Source organism: Manacus candei, unplaced genomic scaffold (assembly GCF_025592945.1).
Source record: "Manacus candei isolate 608988 ecotype Guabito, Panama unplaced genomic scaffold, ASM2559294v1 h1tg000072l, whole genome shotgun sequence".
Taxonomy (NCBI): Eukaryota; Metazoa; Chordata; class Aves; order Passeriformes; family Pipridae; genus Manacus; species Manacus candei.
Genome location: NW_026138120.1, coordinates 5,895,001 through 5,920,926, shown reverse-complemented (window position 1 = coordinate 5,920,926; position 25,926 = coordinate 5,895,001). Strand labels below are relative to the sequence as shown.

Genomic DNA, 25,926 nt, shown 5'->3' with positions numbered 1-25,926 from the left:
AAAACAAGGAAACAAGACAGACACCAGCCTGCAGGCATCACAACTGTTAAAAGAATGCTTGTAGTCTCTTAGGTGAACAAACACACAGCCATTTACTGTATTTTCACAGGCTTTAGCTTGTACTGTATTCTCCTGGACTAGGCCTCATCCTTCAAACTCTTCCTTACATGTGCTTATGAGCTTTATACACTTCCACACTTCTTCTTGCTTTCCCAATATAAAAAGGAGAATGTTAGAAGAATTAAAAGCATTGTGGAAACAACAAATCTACATAAATAATAAAAAGGCATCATGTAGCCTCACATTTACCATTCAGTTACATTTCCACCGATACTGATGTGCAAAAATCAAACCTTGGCGAACAAATTACACACTGCAGCAGACACAAAATAGCCTTCACAGACTATTCATCTATCAGTCTGGTTATAAAACAGACACAGTGCAAAACAAGCCAAGATGGACCTGGAAGCCCTGCTGCCTCTCAGCTGTATGTCCCACAACACAGAGGCACTAGCACCCATTAAAACCAACACAGGCAGCAGGACTGAGTACACACAGAATCTCTGTTACTCTGAAGCAAGGTTCACCTTGACGAGGGGGAATTTGCCTGTGTTGTGTGAATCAGCCCTGGAACCTGTCAGAAACCAAGGCCCAGCTTATAGAAAACCTCCAGACATTGCACAGGTTAGGGCAGACCAGCATTGTTTATGGACACCATCCCAGGAGTGGCAGCAATCTGCACAAAGCCACTCAAACACACACTTCAACACTATTGGTAAGAACCACAATTGGCAAGAATAGACATTGATTTTCTACACAGTCCAAGTTATCTGGCACAGCATCAAGGCTTACAGTAAAAGAAGGACCCAACACAATAGTGTACTATGGCAGGTACCACTGCTGGCCATAAGTTTCAGGTTTCAGTTTCAGGTTGCCAGACCTCCTCACGATTGCCTCATTGCACACATCATCCATGCTGACAATCTGCAGCTAAACCGCATGATAAACTGCAGCACATACGTTTAAAACCATTAGGATGACAGCTCAGTTTCAACAGTAAACTAGTTTCTCGTGGCTGGTATCCAGTTTCTGCACAAAGATGGCAAGTTGCTTCTGCACTGGAACCTTTATATAAGATGGCATCACAGGGCTGAAGAAAGTACCTCTGACCAGTCTAGGAAAAACCTTTTTATTCAAAGGCAAGTTCAGGAGTGATTTAGTCATTCAGTATCCGCAAGATTAAATCATTACACTATGCTGCAATAACAGCACCAGTCACATGGAGGTAGGGCAGAAATTCATGCATCTGATTTGTTTGCTTCCTCCATGAACTACTGTTTGGAGTCCAACCATGCCATGCTCTCTACAACTACCTGAAAGGACATTGTAATGAGATAGGGGTCAATCTCTTCTCCCAAGTAACAAGTGACAGGACAAGAGGAAATGGTCTCAAGTTGCACCAGGTTCAGACTGGATATTAGAAACAATTTTTTCACTGAAAGGGTTGTCAATTATGGGAACAGGCTGCCCAGAGAAGTGGTGGAGTTACCGTCCCTGGAGGTATTTAAAAGATATGTAAACATGGCTCTTAGGGACATGGTTTAGTGATGGACTTGGCAGTGCCGGGTTTATGTTTGGACTCAATGATCTTAGAAATGATTCTATGATTCTAAAAAATTTCCATGGGCTATTTGCCCCTCCCATATCCTTACTTTATGGTTAGGAGAACCTTCCTCAAAAAATCTGCATTCTACAAAAGCTGTAAATGTATAAGCCAAACATTTGTATATAGATTCCTAAAGGAAAGAGATCCCACAGAATATCACAATTCCTAACAGGACACCAATCTTTTGAGTGCTAGGGAACATACTTCCATGTATCTTAAATTTCAGCACAGGTATTATAAGTTTCAACACAGATTTCATAATCAGGTTGTTGCAAAAGAAAAAAAAAGATAGAAAAACAGCAGGTGGGCAACTTTCCTGCCCTAATTCAAAATCCATATGCTAGAAAGCATAAATAAACTAACGAGCATAGCCACAAGGAAAATATGTTAAAAAAACACAACCTTGTTTTTCTAAAAAATAGCAGATAAAAAATACAAATATTTTAAAATGCAGAAAAATCTTCATGAACTAGCAATATATTCTGAAAAAAAATTGCTGCTTTTAAAGTACTAGGCAACGTATAACTATATATATAAACAAACAGCACATGATCATTTTCCAGTGAAAGAAATAAATCAGTACTGACAAATCAGTGTTATGCCACACCTCCAAAAAATTTTTCAATACAGATCGTTTATGTTTTTGAAGTTTGACCAATCTGTAAATCCTAAGGAAAGAAGAAAATGGAACATTTCACAGATATACTAACAGAACTCTGAAAACAGAATATGATGGGAAACCGTAGCAAAATGAAAACCAGACTTAGAATTAGACTGTTACTTTATTTCTTTTGTTTTTAAAGAGAAGATGAGTTTAAATGAGTTTAAATGAAACAAACTGGAGCAAATTAAATTATTCTTTGAAGGAAAAAAACCACAAAATAACTCAAATATAAGAAAAACAGAAGAAGAAGAAAAAAAAAACTTCAATGGAAAGTTTGCCTGGGAATTTTTTGGGGTGATAAAAAAAAGACAGTTGTACTTTTAAAATTTACTCAGATATATTTCTGTATCATTTGCTCTACCCTTAAACACCAAATGCACATGGCAAACAATTTAAAGAATGTTTTGACTGTCAATTTTAAAAATTCAAAGTGATATACCAATATTTATACCAGATTCCAGATTCTTTCTAAACTGGCCATTAAAAGTCACCTTCAGAACTTAGCTTAAGCTTCCACTGCTGGCTTTTAGTTAAATACATTACTTAATTTCTATCTTTTCCACAACTATATAAAAAGAAACAAGCAACTTCACTATGCACCTTTTGGACTAATATTTTCCTGGATAGAACCATCTCTGAAGAACTCAGAAGTTTTAACTATTACAGGATGTTTTAAAATTAATATACTTTGGAGAGAAAGAACATTTTATGTCTAGTAAAACAGTTGAGTACCATACTATCATACTATCAAGCCAGCTGTTATTGGCACACAAAGTAGCTTTATAAGAAATTTACTCTTGTTTTTCTTCAATTTCTCTGCTTTAGAAAACAAGTACATCATTTACAGGTTCTGAAGAATATTTACACATTTTGAAAATTCACAGCACTGCTTTAGAACTGTTTAAAAGAGAACTTTCTTTTAGAAGTTTCATCTTATTTCTTAAAATGACCTTTGATTTGCAGTTTCCAACTCCACTAAAGTTTTTATATTCTTTTGTGCATTAAAACATAATTTTTATAATAAATATTATAAGTACCTTTGTCACTTCCATAATAGTAGAAGATCGTCTTACTGATAGCACACCAACGCTTCTGCCATTCAAAGCCAAGAAAACTGTGATCTGAAATTAATATAATCTGTGTTATATCAATTTATGTCATTACTGAACACAAATATGCTACTTCTTTTCAAGGGTGAGGTAAGAGGGAGGAGGAGTCAGGAAAGATGCTAAGGAAAGGAAACAAAATCTGGATATGAAGAAGAGAAATGTACGGCACTGAGAAGGAAATTAGAAATAAAAATTGGTGCTAAGAAAACAAACGGGAATTTGAAATCATATAAAGAGAGAAGTCATGTGTAACATTAAATATAAGGAAATAATGAAAAATTTCCTAAATATTTCCTAGAGTTATTGCAGCATTAAGTGGGTATTAAAGTGACAATATAAGATTTATTGAATCAAGGTAAATATTGACTGAACCAAAGCTGAGATCAATATTTGCCCTCTTGAAGGAAAATAAATCTTGATGTTCACTGAAACATGAAGTCAACATATGGTACTTTTACATAGGTTCCTAATGTTTTCTTCAAAAATACCTGAAAGTGTCTGAATTATGGTTGACAGTGGAGTTTCACTGCATGATTTTGTTAGTCAATAAAGAAACAGGATTTTCTTTTAATACTATGGGAGCAATTATGTGTTATGCTTCTTTTGCATAACAATGCTTGAACACTTCAGCTTCTACTCATTTTATTTATCACTCCTGTATAAAGTTATTAATGTGTATAACTTTAAATACAGGTATATAGACTTCTCAGAAATGAAATATGCACTAACTTTAACGAAGACAGCTAGACTTACCTTTTCTACGTTTTTCCAAGTATCCAGCCTTCAGAACAAACTGAAGATCCTGAGCTGCAACAGGAGGAAACTGATTCCCTGAAAGAAAAACAAATTCTATAAAGCACTGCTTTTCAAGAAAAAATGCTATTGTAGCATCAATAAAATTATGGATTTTACTCTCTCAATATGCAGGAGCTACATAGGAAGGAAAAAAATTATTCTAATAACTAATATGCCAGAATATTTTAAGTAAAAAAACCCTCTAGCTATCAATGTCAGAGCTGTTGCTACTGTCCTCACTGCTTTAGTAAGGACAAAATACAGCTGTGTAGCAGGCCCTGCAAGTCTCAGAAGAAAAAATATGTAATTAAACATGATACAGTAACTTTGTTTTGAACATGGTCTGTAAAGCAAGTTGGACAATGAAAGCACTAAGTTTTCAAATCTGCAAACAAAATCAAGAGTCACAATTCAACACGACTAAATCAGAAATGTGGCTTTCAATACCAGCTTTGTACAAAAATATCTGGAAGCAACATATAAGGTGAGGACCCTCTATTACATGCCTACAAAAAGGGAAACCAGATGAAGAGATTATAAAAGGTGATGCCTGCTGTTGACAGATATTGCCTAATTTGCCATATGACACAAAGGTACTGCCTAGAGGATCTGTAAGGTGATAGTGGATAAACCAAAAACATCACACAGAAGTCTACAAAATTGTTGACTTACAGCCACTAATTTTAGACTGTACAATATGCCTGCGTCCACAAAATGGTGAACATGGTTTACCTGTGTTTTTTCCATTTTCTCAACACTAATTCGTAGCCAGAAGCATAAGACTGGCCAGTCAACCTTGTCTCAACTTAAAAATTCAAATATCAGAAATTTGTGTCTTCCATCCTACATCCTTTCCTTCCTGAAAGAGCAGAATCATGATTTAAATGGAACTCCTGGTATTAAGAACAGGAATATGTTGGATGTGTCTAATATTTAACATGTATATAAATATCACACTGCTTACCCCAAGCAAAAAAAAGCAGAATAAAAGGTATTCCTGTGCTGCTGGGTTTTTTAAGTGCATGTGAGCAACACAGTGAAGTTCCTACTACTTATTATCATTAAATATTCATAAGTCACTGTAGATAGGTGGCAAGTTTACAAGGCAGCAATTATTTATCAAAATATATGTAATCTCGTTACATTCTACTAATATAAACATACAAAAAAGGACTGATATCAGCAGATAAACCCTGTGCTAAAAACACAAATTTAAACTATGCAGTTTGGGTTAAAGATCAACTGACTGACCTCAAACCATGAACACCGCCTCTGGAAGGTCAATTTCCTGGATATTTAGGTTGTTTTAGGGTTTTTTTTAATCAGTGTCCACAAATGAATTCCTTTATGGTGGTCTTATTTAAATATAGTTGTAATAGGAAAAATACAAGAAAAAGAGATAGGAGGATGTAGAGAATGCTATTTTTTAAAGTTATGAAAATACTTAAAATGAAAAGGCATTCTTTAAATAATACAACTGGCTCTTTAGACAACAAAATATTTTGTTGGATACCATAAGATAGTGGACGGAATTTTATACAGACAGAATTTGATATTTCCATTTAATTTTTTTATTAATACTACTTTTAAAGATTAGGAGTACACTAACTTCTATTTCAGGTTCTGTGGAATATTGTGTTAAAACTACAAGAATTATGGCTGCATGTACATGCACTATAAAATGATGCAGCTGGCCCCCCTTGCTTGATAATATGCAATCACTGCGCAACATTAAATGAGAATTTAACACAAAGACAATCACTGGCTGGTATGTGATAGGTTTGATAGTTACTTAAAGGATGATCTAATGATGGTATTATGAGTGGGGGAGGTGAAGAGTTTTACAAATATACATCGTGTGCTGCTTTATATTGGTCATTGGGAGGCATCAGTGTGCAACACTTACAGCTTTACCTCACCCAGTAGGGCTCATTCTAGAACACTGCAACCCCACAGATGTGGAAGACATAAAACCTAATTAAACAAACAAAAAAAAAGCAGTTCACTCTTAAATTTAAGAATGTCAACTGCTAGTTTGATCTAATTTTATCCAATATTGTTTGTATCAGTTTGGGTTTTGATGAGGAAGTTTGGCCAGTGACCATTTAGTGAAGAGTCAAATCAAATGGGACAATACAGTCCCAGAGAACCACATCATTTGGGGACTCCTTAATGTTATTCTGTTATCTGAACTGACTACTTCATAGTGGAAAAATTCCACTCTCAGTTTTGCTACTTCTGCTGAGACAAGTCAGGATAAATCTGATTATGGGATTTTATGAAAGCACATTTATTTTGCATAGGGCACTAAAAGCTTGTGAGGAAAGCAACATGCATGAAAAAAAGGCAGCCTTCCACTGTCTGGTGGAAAGAAGTCCTCCTCCCACCCTCAACCCGTAAGGAAGCCAGTTCCTTTTTCTGTTCTTCAAAGGAACTGAGGCAGTAACTCCACAAAAGAAGCTGAAGCTGGCCAGCCCCACTGCCACTCACAGTCTTTAAGTACCTGAAGCAGAAACAGATCACATGCATATTATCATCCTTCTGTCAGAGAAGCCTGGGAACCAAAAAATACGATGGAGCTTTAATGGAAGGGCAAGAGAAACAGACCCAATTGTAATATCCCAAGACACATACAGCTGTATAAGAGAGAAAAAGCATAAATCTGGTTAAATTCCTCCTTTCATTGCCCTGTACCTCCAGAAGGAAAGGGAGGGAGAATAAGTAGTATGAAAAGTATAAAGGAAAGAGAAAGAACCACCTCCTCCCACATTCCCATGAACCACAGGTGTTGCACATATGTGGTGGGAAGAAAGCACAAACACGGATACCCTTGCCCCTGTACTGCAACAAAAACAACCTTGGGAAGAAAGAATAGAGAATGACATCTTCCTTACAGTTATGCCTAGAGTCTAAACTGTGTCATCTGTCTACCTTTCTTCCATTTTTTTCATTCCTTTACTGTCTTGTCCACATCTCAAACATGATTTAGCGTGAACTGCAACCCTAGATGTGGGAACTCCCAGCCAAAAGCTTGGAATTTATGTAGCAGTTGGGTTTTGCAGTTACTTTCAATCAGAATTGCTTCCCCATTCACTTGAAATAGATCAGGTTTGACACAAATCTCATAAAAAAGTATCACTAAAGCAGTGCTTTTTTATAGTAAAGAAGCATTTGTTTACATTACACCAACAGCTGAGATCAGAGACTCATTAGTTGACTGCTGCATGAGACTTGGAATAAGGCAGCTCCTTCTATAAAGAATCTGTTTAAGACAGAGAAACACTGCCAAGAAAGATGGCATTACTATTTTACTTAAATAAAGAACCATGAAGCAAATTAAACAACATGCTTCAAATCACATAGTCCTTTAGAGTTCAGAGCTCTTAATTTCCCATGTTATACTCCCATGTATGCGCCAGGATGTCTTCATGACAAGGAGAATTTTCCCCTTCCCTCATGAATGCAGGTGAAATGGTCTGAATTCCAGTTTTCTGTAACTTCACTGGAGACTGTCCAACATAAGAAATTAAATGTAGAGATGCAAGGAGTTTGCATCCTGGGGATGCAAGATAGAACCTACTGATGCTATTTTTCTTGGGTGTGTCAGTGTTTGTTGCCGAGAAACTTACGGTCAAGCTGGGTACTAGGTCAGAGCAAAATTTCTCTCCCAAAATCAGACCAGCAGAGATCACTGCGTCTTTCCACCTACTTCCTAGCCCTGTGTAGTCTGTTTCCAGATATGACTCAAGGATTTAGAAACAAAGATGTTATAAGGCCCGTAGTCTTCCCTAGTTTCTCCTCTGGTACACTGTAGTTTTTGAAGTCAATTTTAAATACCAAAGAGAAAAGTAGCACTCTGAGTCAAGAAGTGTTCTGTGGCTTGCATCTGTGTGAGTTTACATGTGGAGAAAGGTACAACAATTGCTTTTGTGTACTCTTCTGGACCTAATTTCTTCTGTGTCATTGCCCAGACAGTGGTGGGCAAGCACAGAGTTAAGGATACAAGAAAGGTCTCATTTCCATTCCTGAGTTTCTACCTCACAAATAATATTTTGAGCCTTATTCCTTTGATGTGAAGATCAGATCAATACTATCCTATACTTTGGGAGATTATTATCTCGCATCCCAATACACAGTATAAAATAAGAGAGGTCCATCTGCTTTATGTTAAAGGTTTTCCTTCATTCTTGACCACCCACTCACATAAGAATCTCCCATAATAATTTCTCTTCCTATCCTGGTGGGAATTACTCCAATGTACTCCAAATTAAAATCTGCAAGTTATGCTCCACATGCATGATGTGTAAAAAAGCCATCAAAGACCAGATCAAAATATTTATGAGTCCTAAACTTTCACGTCTTAGAGAAAAGTATATTATATGTATAATACACCGGATTCTTCCTCTTGGTTCTAGGCACTCTTGCGCCAAGTGAGCAGCTGGCAGTTATTGTAATACTATTTCTGCCAGGCTAAAAATTCCTCCAGTGAAAAGAAAGTGAAATGATCTCATTCAAGCATAAAGTCAGTCCTTCTACTAGTCATGCTTTGACTTCAGAAAAACATTAATGTTATTAATGTAGGTGTACTAATGTACAGGTTCCGCTGCACAAATCCCACAAACACAGAGTACCTTGTGACTTAAGAAAGACTTCCAACTACGGCTTATGGCATGACTACAATTTTTGCAACTTGGTAATCTAACAGTCAAAAGCCTGAATGATGCAATCTTTTTTTTCACTCTGCTGCAACAGTGAACTTGGTCCATTACTTAAAAACAGTTTCATCAGTGTCACTTCACAGCATGAAATTCAATCACTCCACCTGGAATTTTGATTTTTGGAGGACCCAAAGTTGTTAAAATTTCCTTCTGTACACAAAATAAATAAAACAAAACCAGGTTGTATTATTCTGCACTGTCTACCAATAGGAATATTTTTTTACTACTGCAATGTGGGCTAAGGAATACATAAAGCAAGAAATACTTAGAGGTCAATGCATTCCAAAGAAGTGTTTAGCATGCTTATGGGAATTTAAACAGGCAAAGTGGAGATAAGTGTAATTCAGTAACAGCTAAGTGGTTGATTACAGCTTGCTTTCCTAGTAGAAGACCAGTGGTTTAACCACTATAATGGCAAAGACTTCTTGCTCAAATAAGAATAATTTTATTTTCTTCAGTCCTTGTAAAAGAAAGCTGCCAGGAAAAAATACATTAGTTTGATTATATGGAGGAAACAGTGGTTGCTATTTCTTTATCTTCTTCTAACTAAAAAAAAATAATAATATGAACACTATTATTGAAAAATTATTTTTTCAGCTTCCTTTCTATTGTGCTGAAGACCCTTAGTGTCATCTGTGAATGTACTGAGGGGTGCACTCGATCCCCTCATCCAAATCATCAATAAAGACACTGAATAGGATTAGTCCCAGTACTGAGCCAACTGGAGATAACTCCATTCACCATCACTCTCTGATCCCAGCCAGCCAGCCAGTTTTTTACCCAGCAAGGAGTGCACCTGTACAGTCCATGAGCTGCCAGCTGCTCCAGGAGAATACAGTAGGAGACAGTATCTCAGGCTTTACTGAAGTCCAAGTAGACAACATCCACAGGCTTTCCCTCATCCACTAGGTGGGTCGTCTGGTCAGAAAAGGAGATCAGGTTGGTCAAGCAGGATCTGCCTTTCCTAAATCCCTGCTGGTTGGACCTGATCCCCCAGTTGTCCTGTATGTGCTGCATGATGACACTCAAGATGATCTGTTCCATACCTTTCCTCGGCACTGAGGTTAGGCTGACAGGCCTCCTCCTCCTCCTGGTCCTTCTGACTTTCTAATTTTCTCTCTACATGGCCTAATGACATCTTTGTCCTCTTCCTGAGTTGCCCGTCCCTTCTTCCAAAGGTCATAAACTCCATTTTTTTCCCTGAGTTCCAGTGAAAGCTGTTCAGCTAGGCTGGTCTTCTTCCCTGCTAGCTCATCTTTTGGCACGTAGGGACAGCTTGCTCCTGCAGCAAATGTAGAAAATAGGGCATTTTGCCTTCAAGCTCAGGTCTTTTATGCTATCTCTCAGGCTGACATTCTAAATTGGCAGAGATATTCCGAAAATATTTGTGTTAAAGTTGAGCAACGAAGGAGTAATGTTTCTAGCAACACAAAAAAGTAATTTCATCTTCTTTTCCTCCCTCCTACGCCATTTCTCATACACTTCTCCAAAATTTCTTCATATCTCTCCATTTCATTTGGAAATACAGCATTTACCCCCTTTTAATAGCTACTACAGAGGGATTCAATTATCTTCGAATGTGTATATAGCAATACACTGGGGTCACATCTGTTGCACAAGCACTGTGAATCTAGGCTAAAGAGGACGTGGTTTACTTTCATATGCATATCTTCTCCCTACATTTACTTTTTTATTAAAGAGAAGATTAATGTATAGTGAATTTAAAAAAAATCCTATTTCCTAGAATTTTCTGATTAAAGAAAAGTTATCAGTAGGAAGATAACACAGAATTTCATTAGCTTCATTAACTGTCCTGAACATTTTCATAAAGACTACTTCAGTGTTTTGCAAATATAGAAGGCTGGTAGCTCTGAATTAGTCTAAGATGCAAGAATGAAAAGATAAATGTTAAAGAAAACACATTTCATTCCGGAGAATAAATATAATGAAAATGTTTAGCTTTTGAAACATTGGTTCACAAAAAGTTAGCTTTTTGGTCTTCAAAGTGCTCATTCCAAACACTGCCTAGTCTATGAAGTTTTACTCTGGAGCCATGCCCAGCACTACCCATTGTGCTCTCTATTAGTTTAGAATAATTTTCACAGAATAATTTGCCTTGATATATTCCTCTAAGAAGGGCCAGCAGTGTATTTCATTAAAGAATACTCAAAGCAGTGTCATCTGTTTCTACTTTTAATTCTTTCTAATTTGGGATATGAAGTTTGGGTTACAAACACTAATACCACACCCTCAGATGCCTAAATACTGAGTATTTCTTCTGGACTCCTCTCTTAGAAGGACAGTGGTATGAGCCTTTCTCTTCCCTTTGTTCCTGTAAGCAGAGGAGAAGGCAGTGGGCCAGGCAGCCTAAAAACCACTGCAATGGATGTTTTACAGAAACATCTAGTTCTTTTAATCAGTTAGCATGCTTGAGATCTGTCTCTTTTTGTCATTTTCATTTAGCCCCTAATTATATAACTGTGTATTTAGTTATATTACATTTTAAAAATCTTATATCTATGGCTTCTCGATCCTCATCTGTTTTCTGAGCAAAGTTTCTTAAGTAGTTGTAAAATATTTCATTTCACAAAGACATTTTCTTTTTTTTTTTTAACAAATTATAGGAGTCAGCCAGTTAGACTCTATTCACCAGGATCCACAGCCTAATGGAATTATCCTGGGTCACGTACTCCCCACCCAAACCAAACTCTGAATTTATAAACCAATTTATGCATTCTTTTGATGGCTTTCAAATTGGTTATAAAATACCCACATTTTGCAGAGCATCTTAATGTACAGAGGAATTCACGGCTTTCACCCCTTGGTCTAGATTTGATTTTCACACAGGTATTTATTAAAATTTCACAAATGACACCCATGGCACATGGAGGTCGGGGGGAGTGATTTCTGATGTGAGCAGGCATTATCCCCCAGGGATATAAAAGAGGCCACTGCATGCTTCACAGGAGCAGCGTTCCTGCTTCTGCTGTTTCTCAAAGATTCTGAGACAAGAAGACAGAAAGAAGATAGAGCAGCAAAGAAAAGGTCTCTTGTACAAAGTCTCTCACTCACACCACTGTAAGGCATAAAATTGTAAAAGTTTTGCTTAAATCCCTCCAAGGATAATTAAAGTTTACTCAGTCATTTCAGCACAAGAGAGAAAGGTTTCAGTCACCCAGAAGCTCACACTACAGATATGAGAAAAGTGCATAAGTGGCAGAAACTGGCAATACAAATTTTGCCTATGCAATAAGAAGCTCAGCTTTCTACTTTATTATGAGAAATAAAGTAGGCAGGAAAACACAGAGATAAAAACAATGTCTCTGCTTTGCAGATAGAACCAAGTCAAAACAGACCATCATGGATCAATTAGAGGCACTGGGAATTCTCATGAAATGATGCAGGCAAGCTGAAATTTCCCAGCATCATCTCACAGACAAGCACACACATCCAATTTTGATTAGAAACCCTAAGTAAAGACTCGGAATATCTACATGATAGCTTGAACCACAGAAGGTGCTGTTAGCTAATCAGAGAAAATTAAAAGGCCAAGAATAAAGAGTCTACAGCTGGAGTACGACCAGCATGATGTCAAATTGCATATGGATAGCATCTTTAACCACATCGTGATTCTTGTATTCCCAGATGACTATGAGGAAGAAAGTCCTACAGGTTTACCAAACGCAAGTTAGAAGTTAGCAATTAATATGTCCAGGGGAAAAATACAATTTTTAGCTTAACATCTAAAACATCTGGAAAAGGTAATACTACAATTGTACACTGCAATTTACTACTATTTTTAAATAGCCACCTGGTAAGCATAAGAATCCCTTGGAAATACCCATTATCTGCAGCACCTTAAGAAAAATCTACAGTAATCAGAAGTTCCCTATTACTTTTCTGATTTTGTCACAATGTTTTGAATTAGTACTTTTCAATTTCATCTTTGGGCAATTGGCACATTTTGTTCAGTAAATAAGCCTAAACTGAGACCAAGCAATGACAACTATTTAACTGAACAGGAGAATGATCTAATATGTTTAGGCAGAAAAATTGTCAAATGTCATTTATTGCAAAGCTAAACAATGAATTTCCAATTTATATTTCAAAATTCGTAGTACATGTTCTCATAGTTTCAGTGTCCTAGAAATTGAAGTGTTTATTACTCAACAATATTTTGACAGATCTACAAAGCTCACTACAGAGTGAACTCTGTGACTCTTACCCAAATTTTCGTAATGCAATGCAAGATAGATTTTCCAAAAATCACACAAAAAGCATATAAATATTCTTCCTCTTAATTTTATAATTTCCCAATTTTTTGCCCTGTCTCCTCTCCTATGTTCCATTGTGTATACATCCTTTTCTAAATTGTTCTGTTTCTTGTTCCAGAAGCTAGTTTTAGCCCCTTTTAAAAAGTCTTACTAAAAAAAAAAAAAAAAAAAAAAAAAAAATAAAAAACTAAAACAGTACAGTTTGGGAAGTGTCAAACACAGCTAAAAAGAAAAATCATCCAATGTGAATTTCAATCTGTGAGAGGGATATTTGAGCAGGGGAGCATTTTAACTACTGCTCTGATCAGAAGCGCTAACACACTGTAAATACACTAAGCAATACCAAAGAAATCCTGGGAAAGAAGGAAATTCTCAGACTAACACAAAAACCTCCAATGTAAATTGCATGAAGTTTTATATATGGAAGTCACTTATGCCAACTGGCAGCCCTCTCAGATTAGCTGTGTAGTCTGCAAAGTTCCAACTGTTCTGACTCCTGGCCAAAGGCCTGGCCTGCTAAGCTCTTGAAAGGAAACATACGTACACACGTTGAGCATTTCAAATGCTCCAACAGCTCATATCCTTAATCAGAAAAAGTTTTAACATTAACTGGTGGGAGCTGAAAAATCTTTCATCTGTACAAAAGAAGAGATGTGAATTCCTATAGTCAGCTAAAAACACATCTTTAAAAGTGGCAGTTGCAGATTTCAATGAAGAGGTCCTTGAAAGCCAGTTTTCATTTTCCACATTTTATGTATTCCTGCAAACACAAAATGGCTTGAATGTTCTGCCTCAGTACCTCATTTTTGATACATTTCTTCTACTACTGATAATTTAAGTAAAAAGCTATGCTCGGTGATCAGTGAACTATCACACTCCAAGTTTCTCTGCATTTGAAAGCAAATTTGGTTTAAGATGGAGGTATGAATTTACACTACAGTCTGCATGTAAAGACAAGCTTTTTAAAAATAATAACAAAAGAAGAAAGTATCATACAAGCCTTTCAAGTTTTCCTACTGCAGCACACAAAATGCAGATCAAGTATCATTCAGCATGTAGAAGTAGGAAGCTCTGGTAGAATTACAGTCTCCTGCAATGATAACATTGCACTTACAAAAATCAATCTACAGAGCAAGACCATAAGAAAAAAATCGAAAGTGACTAACACAGTGCCTTTATTTTCAAGTACTCTGAAAGAGGTAATAAAGAGGTAATAAAATTCCAAAGGTTTTATGGTTGAAAAAACACATTCCTATTTTCATACCTCCTCTCACGAGAAGGCTGCTACCACAAAGATAAAATATTCTCCTGTTTTGCTGTAATTGCATGGGACCAAACCGAAAAGAACAAGGGAACACTGTAAGAAGCCAGCAGAGCACACTGCAGGAAGCCAGCAGAACACTCCTGTGTTTCCTGAAAGATTTCCAGATGTAAATTTCAGTTGCCATTCACCTTGAAGTACTGAGAATGACAGGAAGAACCACCTCCCAATACCAACTCCCAAGTTTTCTGAATGACTGCACTAATATTTTCCACTCCATTTGAAGGTTCCAGAACAAATCATACACTTGAAGATGCAAGCAACAAGAACTCTGGCAGAAGCTGTTTTTCTCTGAACAAGAGAGAGGATATCTGACTAACTGCTTCAATTCTCCCGTAAGCCCCGTTTTGTTACATCTTGTCAGTCGAAATACCTGCTTTAATTTTTCAGTGATCTAAGTTACGCCAAGCTACAGAATGAATGTATTTCCTTTTTTCGACACCTATTATCTTTTTCAAATGACCCTATGCAGTTCTTACTGGTTTTAGTATCAAGTAGAAATATCTGAAATAATATTATTTATTTGCAGTTAGCAACAATTATTTTTATTTTGGAAACCACCTATGGGACTGAAATCCAAAAATGAAAGATCACTTAAATTGACATGTTAAATGCCAGCTTGTCTTTTCCTATTATAAACACATAAAGGTTTCCATACTTTCAGTGTCTACCATGGGAAATCCCAAATGTTAAGAGACTGGAAGCTTGTAAACCACAGTTACCATCAAATTCTGCTACAGGGGTCAAAATTTGGGAAAAGAGAATCAAGAGAAGAGCTATGACTGAGTTTTGTAATATCTGTATAAGAAGAAAAAGATGACATAATGTGAGAAATGGGTGTTTTTTACAACTTAAGACTTTTACAATGATGAAGTAGCTGAATAAATGTCAGTGAGATTTTTTCCAAACTCATTTTGTGTCCCTTTATTCTCACAACACACCTGAGTTTTCCTTAAGCCTGCCTCTGCACATAAATCTAATTAAGGATTAGAAAGGCAAACCACCCCATGAATGCAACCACTGTTGAAACTTGAACCAGTTGTAGCATTAATGAATTAACTGAACCTGCTAAAGGAGTAGCATTGTTTCGTCTGTGGACAGTACATAGTGATAGTATTATGGTCTCTGGACACCAGTAGGACGGAATTTATAAGAAATGTAATAATCTTTATCAGATAACTAGCACTATTGGAAAACAGCCAGACAAGTCTTTATACAGGCAAAAGAGTTAATTTATACAAAAATTCCTTGGTTACTTTCACTTTATAGCAACTGGTGACACGTATCACTCCTCTACACACCTGACAAAATACACAACATGCACAGTATCACTCAAAATCTACACTAAAAACAAAGAATTCAAACCTGCAAACATTTTTTTAAAATAATACACAGTATTTTCTTCTAATTTAAAAACGTGTTAATTCAGTTCTCTCTAAAAGTACGCAAAAATAATAATTGTGCCAAAGCTGTAAAGTGGTACTGCCAGATTTCAACAGAGTAGATTTTAAAGTTGATCTATGAACACCAAAAAAAAAAAAAAGAAAATGGAACTTCTAATGGAAACGCTGACACAACCTTAGCTATGACAATGCTAACAGCAGTGCTCTAATAAATCTGTCAGTTTCTGTAATGCCTATGACAGCCCCATTAATATGAATGATGTACACTTCACATAGCATCCGACAAAGCAACTGCACGAGTTATATCATCTTCATTCTGAGTAACAAATCAGTAATCAATATTTGTAAAAGCAGACTAATCCTTTGCAAAATCACTGGTTTAGTGATTGAAGAGTTTGCTCAATTTACACAGTTAATCCCTCTTCATCTGCTTGAGCCCTTTATTTATTCCAGCCACTTACAGGGGTAGCTATAGCAGATTAATATATCCCCCCATGCTAAACATGTCTTGACAATTGACCCAGCATATTGCTGTCAGGATAATCTTTACAAACACTGAGCTTTTCTTACCAAGCCTGAAGGCAACATTTAGAATCAAAAGTTTACAAATACCCTCAGAAAGATCCCCTCACACATATTATCACTTCTCCATTTAATTATTTCTTGGAGACAGCATCTACTGTTATATTTTATGGCCCCAAAAAGTACCATCTTGACTTTTTTTTTATTAATAAGGTTAAAAATTACTATAATTATGAAGTCACACAGAGTGAGTTTTTTTATCAGGAAATTTCTATAGAAACAGGAAAATTAGCAGGAAAAGAATGTGTTGTAGCATATTGCTCAGTGAAAAAATGAGATGGCCATCTGTGTAAATACAAGTAAATTAGCATCCTTTATCCAAAAAAAAATGAGCTGAAGCAGTACCACTAAATTAGGATTACACAAAAAGAAGAAAGGTCACCAGGAAGCCCACAGTGAGAAAGGAAAAAAAAATAATTTTTAATTAAAAGAGAGACGAAAATATTTAGTTGCATCTACATATACCTCTGCAGCTCTGAACTGAAGTTTACAACAAAGGTTTGAGGGGGGCTACAAGATTTCTCTCCATTTTGAGATTTCTACCCCTACAAGAGGCAAATATTAATCAAAGCATATTTTTCTAAATAACCAAGAAGAATTAATGTAGATAGTAATCTTAGCTATTCCCAAAATTCATACTAATCTTTCATATCTATGAAGCTATTCAAGCTTAATTTCCAAATGCTTAATTCGCCACTGAATACAACAGCAGAAGTTAGATCATGCAACTAAACTGACAACTTAAAGGAGTAAATCTGAAAAATATAAGGTATAAATCTAAGAATTCATGTTTAAGAACAAATGAAGCAGAAATCCCTAAAAAGCTAATCTGTATGATCAATCATGTCATAGTTCTTAGGTTCTTGGTAACTTATTTCAGAGAAGCATGATACTGTATCAGCTGTACTGGGCATAAGAACTTTAATGTCCATACATTAAATCTCAGTGTTAGAATAGCACAACTGCTTAATTCTTGAATTCAGAAATGCACTGGCAGAGCACAGAACACTAACTTAGTCATCAGGTATACTCACAGCATACACCACAAACTTGACGTCCTTGACTATTTGAATCTGAAATATATCTACAGGAAAAAAGAAAAACCTATAGTAGGAACACTAATTTGAAGGGTTAATGATGAACCTCAACACTGAAGGCTATTAAAGACCAACAGGATCTTCTTAGATGAAAAAGCCAAAAATCAGCACACATCTGTTCCCTTTGTTTCACTATTTCTTGTTAGTCTTAAAAAACAAAAAACATGACTGAAGGCATGCTATAATATGGAACAAACTAAAGTTTATCACTTAGTTATTAAACACAAAAAGGTGTCACTGTTGAGCAATACCACTTAAAGGGTGAAAGAGATGAGCTGCAGCACAAAACAAGTCAGCAGATTGAAAGAAAAAGAAAACAAAAAAAGACACGATCTATTGTCTCTCTTTCCCCATAAGAAGGAATCAGCCTTTCAAAAATCAGACTAATGACCTGCAGCTACCCATGATGACACAAACTGAGAGGCAAATACTGAATTTCACACCTATGTCATTTGTGGTGTCCTTTTCAAGTAGAATAAGAGATTTAAGCAGTTGTTATCCCACAGCATAGTACAGTGTCTGCCATACATAAAATATTCTCTCTGCAAGTTCTGCAAGAACTTGAGCCAAACAGAAATTCAAACTCAGAATTGAAATTATTTTCTAGAACTAAAATTCCAGATCTTCTCTTGAGGTAAGTCACTAAAAAAGGATGAAATTTGAATCTTACTTGTTAAACGCATACTAGAATGCAAGCTTATTAGGGAAAAAGGCATTTTGTAGGTATGTAAAGGATTATAAATTGCATAGTGGCTCAGATTTATTAATCTTTCCTCTGTTATTCAGATGTACATAAATCGAAGCTCACTGAGCTGGAAGCTGTTGCATAAAATATTTTTTTCAAAGATTTCTGTAATACAGAATATGATCTGACTTAGGAATTTTAAACTTCTGGCAAAACTCTCACAGGGGACTTCAGCAAAGCAGTAATGTTACAGCTCAAATATAGCTTCAATATTTAGTTGGATTATAGCAAGAGTGTCTAATCTTCTCTAATTTGCAATACCCCAACCAATCGACGAAAAGAGCAAGGATGACAAAGACATCTATTGCAACTGATGTGAGCACCATGAGTGCTCCTAGACATTGCCTACATGATCAAATAAGAGGGTTTCACTTTACCCTACTGACAATATTACTAGCTGACTAGTTGAAAAAGTTGTACTTGGTCTTGACTGACCAGTGGATGGAGGTTGAAATCACCACTCAGAGTGTTTTCCTGAAAGCTTCCAGCAACATGGCTAAAACACAGAGAGTTTATTTAGCCACTCATTATGACTTTTTAAAAATGGTACATGGTACTTCAGAGAAGTCAGTCCTCTGAGATTTAATCCAATATCCTTCTCTTATGCATTTTCCTATAAACCATTCAGTTTTAGCAACTAGCAACGGAGGCTGTTAATTTGGTATCTAAATGATACGAGTGCCAAAAAGAACAAACAAGCAAACAAATGCCACCAGGAAAGTCTGCAGCTGCAGCAAAACCCTAAAATATATTAGACTTCCGTGAACTCTGTCCCACCGCCATTCAGTGAAATTCAGACAGGAAAAATGACTGGGGAGACAGAGTAATAGTTGGCACCACCAGTGAAAGACAAAGCAAGGCCAGACTCCTGATGTACAGCACCCCGAGGTGCCACCAAATGGCACACTGCCTTTGCCTCCAAATCCATAGCAAAGGGCTGAGTGAACATCAGGATAGTGACAAGCTGCAAGTCTCTGCAGGGCTCAGCCAAGCAGCCACAGCTCATGCTTAAGGCCAGGCTGCAAAAATGGGAGAAGGAAACCAGCTGGAGAGATCAGACTGCAGGTGGCAAGACTGACAGGCCAGAATGCTGAAAACCTGAAGCAATTTCTGTAAAGGCAGCAAAATATTGTCTAAGGTGCCTGTTAACCCTTTAACACACACTGATCCTGTGGACTCCTCCAGTACCGTATAGCTGCAGTGTTGACCATTGCAAAATAAAGACTAAGGCATCAGAGGGTTATAATTGGTTTAACAAGATCTTTGCAGTAGCTGACAGGCAATTAAGTCTTCAGTTTAGCTCTAAAATATTTATTCAGACTTTCCAACCACATATAAAGATGTCTCTGAGCACATCACCACTCCAGTCACAAAGAGTAATGCCCCCTTTTTAGGACTTCAAAGCAACTTTCATACAGGTGATGCAGAAGATGGATGACTATTTCAGGTTTTACATGTGACTATCAAAAATATGTTTCAAGTAATATGCATTTTCCCCAAGAATGCTGTAGTATTGTGTACTTTTACCCACATTTTGAAGCACAACTTTATAAATTTTATTTTAACTAGTCAATGTAGTTCAATTCCCTGTGTTCAGTATGTCATTTCATCAGCATAGAAGATGAAGAAAGTACTTTGCTTTTTGACATCCCAACAGAAATAAACATGCACATATGAGGACTAATCCATTACATGTTTCTCTACATGTCCCTATCATGCAGAAATAGGAGTGAAAAGATGTACTTCAAGGAAAATTTTGTGTTGAAAATGATCAGTTGATTACATACAGGGCAAAAAAATATACAGAGAGGTTGTCAACACTTCTGTCATGTACAAAAAGGAAAATTAAGAGTCATTTGTTATCCTCAGTTGGAGAGGTCACTAATGTTATCTTGCACATGATGATTTGATGCACTACATATGATTAATGCTTGTTTAAAGGACACTGCCAAGGCCTCTAGGTCAGACTACGACCTTCCATTTTTTTCAGATATCCATAAGCAGAATATTAATAATTCTGTAAGTGCTTTCCTCCCCCTTTAAAATATTTTAATAGTCTCTGCTACTACTGAAACAACAAGCCCAATAGTAGAAGGTGGTAAAATAGCAAGAAAAAATTCCAGCAAGGAAGCATTTCTTTCAGAATTATTACTTGTATTGTATTATTTTAAATTATTGGTCCAGTTATAACTATCACATTCTAAGACTTTCCATTCTAACTGCACAGGTTTCCACAACTTCATGTATATGCATGTCTCAATGCTTCGGGATAAAATTGCATATGCTTCCTCAAAGTCACTTTAATTCTTCAAAATTTTAAAGACAAATGCAAAGTGAATCTATTCGCTTTTTTTCAAAAGTAAAGTTCTCAAAACTAATTAAAACATCACTATGATGTTGCATTTTCTCACAACATGTAAGAAAACAATGTGTTCTTACACATCTGACTGGAGCTTTAGTTCTCTTAAAGTCTACGTTTAGGTAATACACAGCCAAAATGTAGTTAAAAAAAAAAATGAAGAGCCAAACTCCTGTGACTGCCTTGCTATTCACAAATCTTTGGGAACTGAACTGTTGTCAGGACCATGCTTGGAAATCTGAAGCTTATATTAATATAGATGCATATAATTTTCTGTCCATGGATACGGCAATAGCTAAGATGCAATGTCCAAGATCACCTTCAAATGAGAAATAAGCATTACCGCTTTTTTCCCCTTTTTAAACATAAAACACTCTTAGTAATAAAATTAGATTTGTTTTTCAAAAACTGAAGGGGACTGCAAAATTTCTTTTCTAAAGAATTTTTCCCCATAGCTTTGCAGAAGCTCTAAGAGGAAGAGGCTTTTATACATCATCATCACATAGTACTTGCTTCAGATTTAAAAATATTACTATATGGTTATATTTTTCCCTTTATGGCTATACTTCCAAATGTTTAATAACAGGCTGATTACTATATTGTCCATGTATTATTCTGCTTTTCCACAGGGTAGCAGTGTGTTTCAGAACAAGGCCACCACTGTGGGAATATGAATGAGTACATAAAATCCCTGCAGAAAGCAGCTGTTCCCTCTTGTACATATGCAAATGTAAGAATGCTAAATAATGAGGGCAGATTTATTTCACAAAAGCAGACAACGAGAGAGTCCAAGTGGACTACAACAAAGTTTTTGTAGGAAGCAGTGAACTGAAGTCTACAAAAAAGGATATGTATTCTCCTTAATATTCTCAGTCATGAGAATCAAGCTTCTGAGGAAAATACAAATTCATTTCTTCAAAAATTAATCCTCAAAATTATTTTTAAAACCCTAAAGACAAAGACATAGGCGCATCTTGTCTAAGACACCGAGTTTATTCAAAAAAATTATCGTGTAATTAAGACAGAAGTCTGGACATTTTTTTCTCCTCAATACTATCAGTCTTATGTATGACCTTGGACAAGTCATTGAATCTAACTCAGTTTTCCTGTCCATAAAATGGAGATAATACCTCTGCCCAGGGCTACTGGGAAGCTAAATTCATCGTCCATAAACGTGATTTGAAATAGCAAGGTGAAAGGGTTTTATCAGTGCTACGTACTGCTGCATTTTTCATTGCTTTTAATAAATTTAATGAAACCATGTAAATTTTGAATGACAACATTAAGCAGATTTTCAGGCCAGCTCTTGCTAAAAGTAAAAGGCATTACAGATTTCTTGAGATGACCCTGATTTGAGCTCCGACAACTAATGGCTGAGTCAGAACATTGCTATGTGAAGTACTGTGAAGAGTCTTCCAGATGTCAATTGTTCTAACAGGGGACCATTTATTCAATATTGGAAAGAGAAGTTGCATCAGTGATACAGGAGGAAGAAGAATGGTTCACATTTCCTTGTTGGTTAAGCAACAAGCAACACTAAAATCATTCAGAGCTTGTAACTGGCATTCACTAGTGAAGTTTAGTACAAATCATGTGGCTTACACTAGCAAGTGCACAGAAAGCAAGAATAATTTATCAAACCAAAACCACACAAGCCACAGATTAAACTGCACAGTTCTCTATACTGATCAGCTACAATCCCTTACCATAAAAAGCTGCCACCATAACCCCAGAAGGATTTTGGTAATAATACACATGCCTTGAATTCACAACCCATAAAGAAAGTCCTTTGACAATATGTCTTTTGCAACAACACTGAGTGTCACACCTCGACCTCACCTAACTGATGTGTGCTTAAGGCCAACACAGTTGTTGCTCTTCAAATAAAATGTTACATACAATTTAAGAAAAAGAGAGAAATCTACACTGAAATAATTTACCCACTACCCTCAAGCATCATCTACAGAAAACATCCTTGTCATTGAAGAAGTCTGTGAGCAACACAAGACGAAACTTTAAAGTTCAGAATATTCTGCATTATTCTTTTAGCAGACTGTTCAACAAAATTAATTTCAAAAAATAAAAAGTTATATTATTAGTGACACTGGGCTTCCTGTTTGTACTGATCTTTACTAGAGTTGACAGGTCGGCTACTTTGGGCAGTGGACTACAATTTTGACCATCATTTAACACCTTACTGTTTCTGGTGCTAAGCTATGAGACCTCTTTACAAATAATCAGGCTAAACTGCAGACTCCCCAAGCCTCCAGTCTAATAGTTACTACATTTGCTATATCAGCTCTACACCACACATACAATAAGGACATTTTCGATGCTATGTCACACTTGCTGCATGCACCAGTCTGCTTGAAGGCCTGCTTTCATGATCAAGTATCCCAACAGACACAGGAAAAACAGCTGCTGAAGTATTAAAAACTACAATGCAAAATGCAGGCTTTCTTTTCCCAAAAGCAGTCATAAGAACAGCAGAAAATAATAAAAGCATGTGAAAACAAGTGTACTCCCAGACATTTCTGCAGTGGATTCTCCTAAATACTGCACGTACTTTTTCACACATTTCTGTGGCTAACTTTCCAAATCAACTACCTCAAAGTTTTCACTTCATTTGGGAATGACACATGTCAAAGTATTGTAATAAGATGCCAGAATCAGTTTTTCCCGTCTCTCTTGAGACATGAGAGAATTTCCAATCCCAGAGCAGCAGTGAGAACACCCAGGATCTTGTGGGACTTCCCTTAGTTTGCCTGACTTCCAGCACCCATCCCTCCTCATTTCCTAATCCTGTTCTAATCTTCAAGGTGGGAAAGAGTAGTAAAATGCAATGTCAGGTTGTGAGAGCAGATACAGGACACAGAAAATGGGCCTCTTGCCCAAAGCTAGCAGCTGGGCCTGGCAGTGCTATAAATCAATATACACTGACTACAGAAGATACCAAGCCTAGCAGGCATATATGACAGAACTAGAAAGATCTCTGCCTATCAGAAGTGAAAGAAAGCACATGAAACAAAAGTATAAAATTCAGGAAACCCATTTCTGCCATAATATCTATGGTATAAATACAATTTCACAGAAGAACTGTATCTTCCAAACTTAAATCCATATGGCTAGTGTGTAGCCTTCCAGACAAAAGACATTTTCTTTTTAAACAATAGCTTCAAAGCCAACAAGCCTAGAGTACTCTTGTTAGAGCCTGACTTGACCATTTGAATGTCCACAACCACACTTGAATATTTATCAACACCATATCAAGACTGGGCTGCTCAGACTCATCCTCTCTTTCACCATTAAAGAAAACTTGAAGTATATTTTAAACAGATATTTCCCTTCATGTGATAACAGAGTCTTCTTCACATAGTCGTAGAAAAGATGAATATCTCCCTACTCAGCTTTAGCAAAACACTTGTCAGTTTACTCCCATAATCACCTGGATTTGTCAAACAGAAATCTCTGAGGAAAATGCAGTAACCATTTTGCACAGAAGCTCAAAGAAAAATTTTCAGGAAAACCACATTCCCCACCGTACTTCTTTCTATTCCAGCCACTCCCTATACTGACACCAGGGTCTGTCTCTGGAAACACCCTTTTTTCTGCACCGAGTCTTACTGTCTTCCTCCCTCAGAGCCTTTCTTAAGTCCAGTAGTGTCACTTTCCAAGCTGCTTCCTGGTTTTAGACTCATTTGCCCTTCTTCTTTATCTCCTCTTTCTCCATATTTTCAGTGCCAGCTTCCTGAGAACCTGTTCTATTTAATGGTCTCCTCCATTTATGAAGGACTGACCTCCCTGCATTACCCAGATCATGTTGTGCACTCACTTTACTCATTGGCACCTCTCCACATCAGGGAGATTCTTAGCTAAGTGAACTCTATTCCTACACGTGCCCACTCTCCTGCCACAGCCCTTGTAACTGGGTGAGTGTGCCACCTCCACTGGGCACAGATCCTGTTGCCAGCTAGACTCACAGAAATTGAATCCCCAAGCCATCTGCCCAGGAAAGCTAAGGCAAAAGGGTTGCACAGGTGTCAGGGACTCTGTTGTATAACAGGTCAGCTGTTTCAGGGGGAGCCACATCCAGCTCATAAATCAGAAATCACCTTTCCCCTGGGTTATGGCATTCCAGGGAATGAAGTAAACATGAAGAGATTTGTTGGCTTTACCGTCTCCTTTCAGTGCTCTCTTTGATCAGTTTTGAACATCTCATTAGAAGCGCAACAGAAAGTATCCTATTACTTTTCTATTTTTAATATCCTTTTCTCCACTGTGGCCCCAGTCTTCAATATTATACCCTACCACAGGTACAGTCTTCTAGCATTAAAAATCTAATAAATGCTTTGGGTCCCAAAGCATATCAGCAATTAAAAAGAATCAGTCTTTCTACCCCAGCAGATGCCAGCATGAGAGGCATTGCATGATGACTGGAAAAAACATAAATAAATAATCAGCAAACCAGGCCGGAGAGAGTCGTTCACTTCATAAAGTTGCTCTTATTCCAACATCAGGGATGGATTTACGTAAGTTAAACATCTGGCACAGGTCTGATAACTGCTTAATGGACAGCACAGCTACCTATGCAGAAGTAGTAAGGTACTGAGTATGGTGTGGTAATGTTATCAGTTACCTTCCTGCAGTTCTGAACTAAGATGCAGATACGCCTGCACTAGCATCCAATGTCAGACAGACACAAGCTCCATCCTCAAGAGTCGTAACTGCAAGTTACCTTGCCCATGGTCTCTGGCCCCACTTCTCAGAATGGTATTTAGCCTGGGGCACTGCTGCAATGACAGCACTCCACTATTTCTCATTCCAAGACTAATATTATAAGCGCTGTTGTAAAAGTAGCTTAGGCACCATGCTGGATTGTACACCCCTGCCTTCTTTATTTGCAGAATCCCTACCACGACAGGACTCTATTTTGTTTGCAACCTTTGAGCAACTTAGGAACGACAATGGTAAAAATATGAAGTGGTGCACGTGACAGAGCTTGTATCAACAAATTTGGAAAGCTCCACAGAGAACAGACTCTTCTTTGAGCATATACCCTCTTGCCACAGTTATCCTCAAAACCCTCGGGACCAACCCTGATACATATTTCATAACTAAGAGGCCTTCAGACAGCTATAACCAACTTCAACATTTATTTATTCTAGTATCATCTGCTGTGTTCATAGCATATAT

At 36.9% G+C, this 25,926-nt stretch overlaps 1 protein-coding gene across 3 annotated transcripts in view; it reads right to left on the bottom strand.

The window, feature by feature from the left end:
- Positions 1-25,926, bottom strand: part of SKAP2 (src kinase associated phosphoprotein 2) — a 118,280-nt gene that overhangs the window by 44,480 nt on the left and 47,874 nt on the right. For all 3 annotated transcript variants that reach the window (XM_051808448.1, XM_051808449.1, XM_051808450.1), the window contains exons 5-6: positions 4,193-4,270; positions 3,368-3,451 (exon numbers count right to left, since the gene is read on the bottom strand). In XM_051808448.1, the coding sequence (XP_051664408.1) occupies positions 3,368-3,451; positions 4,193-4,270 (162 nt within the window). The remainder of the gene's footprint in view (positions 1-3,367; positions 3,452-4,192; positions 4,271-25,926) is intronic.